The sequence below is a fragment of the Limulus polyphemus genome, unplaced genomic scaffold, assembly GCF_000517525.1.
Source record: "Limulus polyphemus unplaced genomic scaffold, Limulus_polyphemus-2.1.2 Scaffold4472, whole genome shotgun sequence".
Taxonomy (NCBI): Eukaryota; Metazoa; Arthropoda; class Merostomata; order Xiphosura; family Limulidae; genus Limulus; species Limulus polyphemus.
Genome location: NW_013670082.1, coordinates 1 through 5,774, shown reverse-complemented (window position 1 = coordinate 5,774; position 5,774 = coordinate 1). Strand labels below are relative to the sequence as shown.

Here is a 5,774-nt window from a genome sequence, read left to right as displayed (position 1 = left end):
TTTCTATGTGACACATGTAAAAATTGGCTTACCCATACCTATAAATATCCACCAACAGTAATCACAATTCACACAACATTCAGTCTTGATAATGGATGCAGAATGCACTCGAAACGCGTCGGCCAACTCATCACTAACTACAACTTTTACCCGTTGTTCTAACAACGTTAAGACGGCTTATTGACTTCTTGAGAAGAATTCTAAGAAGAAAGTAAACCTACAGACATCGGTCTTGTTTAACAAAATCTGCCTACATATATATATATATATATATGTGATAGTATCATTAGAAAGATTAAGTTGGTGGGTGATAAAAAAACTGTGCAAAATCTTGCTTCTTTTTGCTTCCTATTTAAAATAAACCTACCAAGTGAAAGTCTTTTTTGAAGGTGTTTAAAGTCTAGTGAGGTACAGGTAGCTTAACATAAGTGATTTTTGGTAAAAATATAGATTTATCACTGTGACAGTTTTTGTTAGAATCATATAAAAACAGTTGATGTATAACTAACCTCCATGTTTTAAGCAATTAAAATAGGAATTAATAAATAAAAGGTTTGTGGAATTAGTATATAAAATGTAAAACTAAAAGGGGTATTTTACATCTATTAAATATATCAGTTTAGATGTAAAGTGAAACATCTTTAACTTGGCCACTTCTCTTGAGTGGTTATTTTAAAAAAGCTCAGCCAAACTTTCATATTTTCTACATAATAAGTCTTGTTTTACCAACCCCATCATTAAATTGGCTACTGGCAGTTTTTCCATAATATCTAATTATTTTCTTGCAAAATTAATTCAGATGATCTGGCTAATCAGCCACTGTGACAGTTATTGTTACAAAAACACATTGCTGTAGTTGGTAAAAATAGGATCGAAGCAGATGGTTAAACGCATTAATCACATGTCAATTTGTTCATATAAATAATTTTGAAATTAGTGCATTACATATCAGTAATGGAGCATCCAGTCAATTGACAACATATCAAGTCATCATTGATGAAGAAATAACATTTAAAAAAGAATATGAAAGTCAACCTTAAATATGATAGCATGACTTAGCAGAAAAGTAGAAAGACAGCAAGTCAACTGCAGGTGATACTGTTTTGTGAAGAAAGACACTTATAACAACATGGAATAAGTGTGGATTTCAAAAAATAAGTTCAACAATACATGCAATTTTTTTAATATCAACAACAATTTGCAGAAAAGGCTTACTACTGCTCATTCCAAAGGCATATGAATATCATGACTGATCATGTAAGAGAAAGCACTTCAACATGCCAGAAAGGCCCGGCATGGCCAGGTAGTTATGGGGCTTGACTCGCAATCTGAGGGTCGTGGGTTTGAATCCCCGTCACACCAAACATGCTCGCCCTTTCAGCCGTGGGGGCGTTATAATGTGACGGTCAATCCCACTATTCGTTGGTAAAAGAGTAGCCCAAGAGTTGGGGGTGGGTGGTGATGACCAGCTGCCTTCCCTCTAGTCTTACACTGCTAAATTAGGGATGGCTAGCGCAAATAGCCCTCGTGTAGCTTTGTGCGAAATTCAAAACAAACAAACAAACATGCCAGAAAACTCACTGTTTGACTTCAAAGCATCCAACAGCTGGTTAGATTGTTGGAGAACCCTCAATTTAGCAAACTCTTTCAAAGTCAATGGTGAAGTGGAAGTTAAGACCTTGATATTATTAAAAAATATATTATCAAGACCCTTTCTGTTAAAGTGTATCTATGGAAGCCAGTAAAAGAAAGACTAATAGTGGTGTTTGCTAACAGCATCGCAGAATAAAAACTTAAACCACTTGTCATTGGAAAGGCAGAAACTTAAAAACATCAATATAAATCAACTTCTAGAAGCATGCAAAGCTAACAAAAAATCTTGGATGACTTCCAGATTATTCACTGACTTGGATAGAAGTGTCACCCAAACATTGAGAAAGTAATGACAAAATGTTCTGATGTTGTTAGACAGCTGAATTTGGATTTACAAGCCTAAATTCTTGGACTGAGTGACATGCAACACTTAAATTTTTATTAGGCAACACAACTTCTGTACTGCAACCTTTAGACTCTGGAATTATCTGAGCATTCCTAGCCAGCTACTTCAAACTCATGATCAAGTCCTTACTTTCAACGATTGACCAGACTCAGACTGTAACAGAACTCTGCTGCCAGACTTTCATGGTTGACACTAATTACTGGATTCCCAAGTGATGGAAATACATAAAATACAGTACTATCATCAAATGTTTCAGACTAGCCAGATTCCTGGTCTTCAATGGTGGTAACAAGGATGACATATTGCTTATATGACTTTCCAATGAGATCAGAGGTTTTACAGGTTGACTTAGATGACATTGTGGACCTTGAACGCTCAATTAAAGGTGTTGACGTGAATAAAACTATAAATTTACATATCTTTCTGAACAAATCATCCTATATCATAGAACTTCTTATACTTTCTTCTATGTTCTCTCTGTTCGGAGATTTAAACTCATTTCTGTTCATATGATCCAGAAGATATATTATGACAATTTCAGTGATAGACATGTGGTGAGAGCTTATGAAAGATGTATTATCTGTAAGAAAGCTATCAAAGTGTTTTCAATTTTATTTATTTTCTTGGCCTAAGTGGACTTCAGAATTTAAAATGATTGTAGTGACAGGTAATGATAAGCTACCATTCAAGCTGTGATGATAGAAGTGAACATGTATAAATACTCTATTGTTTCAGTAGTCTGTGTCCATTGCAGTACTATTAAATGTTGACTTCAAACCTATAAAATTTGTTTTGGTCACACCTACATTTTTCAGATGCTGAAAAAAATCAAAATAGTTTAGGACATATAACTGACTTTTATTCTTAAAGATATTCTACATTCTTAAATGGAGAAACATAAAGTATATGTAATTTTCAAGTATAATAAAGATTGCTTTCTTAGTTATTTATTATGAAAACTTCTTTATTTTTATCCTAAAAAAGCTTAAGATATTATATTTTAGATTTTTCTAACTTATGGGGAATTAAGATATATTTTGTTTTGCTACAGTTTGACTGAGTTTTTATTATTATTTAACTGTAATTTATAAAGAAAGTATTACCAAATTTATAACAGGTAAAAATAAACTTGCAATTAAATTGTAATTGGAATGTTTACTACCAAAAATGAAAGGTCAGCAAATGTGTGTATTTTGTAGGTATTTAGGGTGGTTGGTATTTGCCTGGGAGTTCCACCAGAAACCTTCTTTTGGGAATATTACAAGAAAGATAAAACTTACAATTCTGTTGGTCCTATTACTTCACTGAAGTTTTATGAAGAATATGTCAAGCCACATTTCAATGTAGAGGATAAGGTAATTATGTTATAAAATCTTTCTACTGTAGTAGATAGGAGATTATTCTTCATGTATGGTGTTTATTATAACTGGGATATAATTGATTACCTACAAGTATCAGTTATGTTGGTCAGTGTCACGTAAAATAATCAATTGAAATTATGATTAAATAGAGTAATGTCATGAAAATAATGAATTAGTTGAAATTATTGTTTCCAGTTATTACTTGTTTCAGTTATTTCAACTATCCAAGTAATTGAAATATTGCCATTATGATTTCTCGTTACTGTTTTTGATTACTTCAAAGTTGTTCAGTCCAAAATAAAAATTCTCTTAAAACTTCTTTTCTGTAATTTTTAGTTTTAAAGTGGTTTTATTGGTAATATAAGATGAAAAGCACAATAAATTAATCTCAAATTAAAAAAATAGAAACAGTATTTTGTCATATTTGTAATGTGATAATTTTCATTTGATCAGTTTTATGGACATAGTAATTGCAGTATATAAATGTTTTTATGAAAAAACATGAGTTGCAACATTTTGTATGTCTTTTATAAAACTAGCAACTGTTTGTGAAAACTTTCTTCTGAAGATAAATTAAGATAGTTTGTGATGTTCAAAACACAAATAACTTTGTTTAAATAATTAAGTACTTTAAATATTGTTTTTGATTATTTGTAACAATATCTTTGATTAGATACTCCAAGAGATAGAAATTTGCAGAAATCTTATGACATGTATATTGGAAATGACCAAGATATCTGCAAGATTAATTCTACATGAAGTATTTGGTTATGGAGGTTTTAGTTGTTTATGACTGTCTGTTCGCTAATCTGTTTTATGTATATCAATTTGAAGTACTTAAGAATACACCATATAATTTATTGAAGTGATGCAAGTATCTTCTTCCTATCTCAGTAATGTTTTACAATGTATTAATTTCCTTTTTATACAGGTGTGTCTTGTAAATGATGAACGACCACAGAATGTATTTGGACAGTTATACACAGTAGACTGTCTGGGAAATGTTGTTGGTGGAAGACATACTATTTATAATAACCAACCTATAGAATTGTTACTTCAATTAGCAGCTGAATCCATCAAGAACAATGAGGTAATGTGGGTTTAACAATAGTTTTTGTGTTGATTTGGTTTCATATTGCATAGTCTCCTGAGAGATAATACTGGAATGATTATATAATTATTGTTGCTTCCTACCAGATAACTCTTTTTACTTATAGAAAATTGGTTCATTTTTATTTTTGCCATTGAAGATTTTGTCTTAATTACATAGATTTATCATTCCAAAATGTTCACACTTGTATACTTTCTGTAAACAACCATACTCAAGTTTGATACCATACATAATTTTATTATGTTTTCTAACCTGAAAAATGTAATGCATTTTATTAATTGCATATAGACAGCTAAAATATTCTATCAACAGGTATGCTTACTATCAGATTTACTATAATGTTCTTCTACTCCTAATATATACATTTATGGACATTACTCATCTTCAGTGTCAGTGATACAAGATTATTTACCTATGTGTAGTTATGCATAAGAAAATTTTAGCTATTGTAATTTGATCTGTAAGGAGATAAATTTTGTTTAACTCTTTCAGCACGGGCTCGGTTCGTGGGACCGACCTTATAACCATTTTGTGCTTGTTATAGTTTTCATGCTATAACTTTTAAATTAATAAGCGAATGTTAACATTCAGTAAACAATACAATGCTTTAATATGCAAATATCAATTTTTTTATTAAGTCTTAAGGTTTATGAAGCAATGTTTTTCTCATGTCTTTTTTTCTTTTTGCATGTTGCCTATCTATCATGAAAAGTACTATTCATTTTAAGATTAAAAATACTTTTATGCATCAGAAAATGTTGAAATTTCACATGCAAAATCTTTATAATGTCCAGATAGTTGTCAAACGTTTCTTAAGAAAAAAAACTTTATATTTTATCTGTTATTTTCAGGAATTAATCTCTGTACAGGTTTGGTAAATTTGACTCATCTCGTAACCACCATAAAAAATTAGTAAATAAATATAAATTATGCCTCTTTCATTCTAGAATGAACACAAATTATAACACGAAAACGTAAATGTTTAGACTAAATAGCTTAAATCTCATAACATTATATATTTATTATTCTTATTATATTGACTTTTCATCTGTGTCTGGCTAGCAATAAAGAAGTTACCATGATGTGGCTCTCAATCACTCATGTTACCATATCAAATAACATAAAACTGACCTTTGGTCTGTGCAGAGTAACTTGCTTTGGCTGTGTTTTAGTAGACTAGTATTTTGTAAAATACAGTCAAATTTCAATTATTATATATTATATATGTATATAGATTATTGCTATTTTGAAATAGGTTCTTAAACTTATTTTTCTTAAAACATAAAACAGTAACTAAAGAAGT

At 30.5% G+C, this 5,774-nt stretch overlaps 1 protein-coding gene across 1 annotated transcript in view; it reads left to right on the top strand.

Annotated features, from left to right (window-relative positions):
- Positions 1-4,545, top strand: part of LOC106471207 (bleomycin hydrolase-like) — a 25,734-nt gene extending 21,189 nt beyond the window's left edge. Inside the window, exons 5-6 of the mRNA XM_022399834.1 lie at positions 3,199-3,354; positions 4,292-4,545. Of these exons, the coding sequence (XP_022255542.1) occupies positions 3,199-3,354; positions 4,292-4,465 (330 nt within the window). The 3' untranslated portion in view covers positions 4,466-4,545. The remainder of the gene's footprint in view (positions 1-3,198; positions 3,355-4,291) is intronic.
- The last annotated feature ends 1,229 nt before the right edge of the window (positions 4,546-5,774 follow it).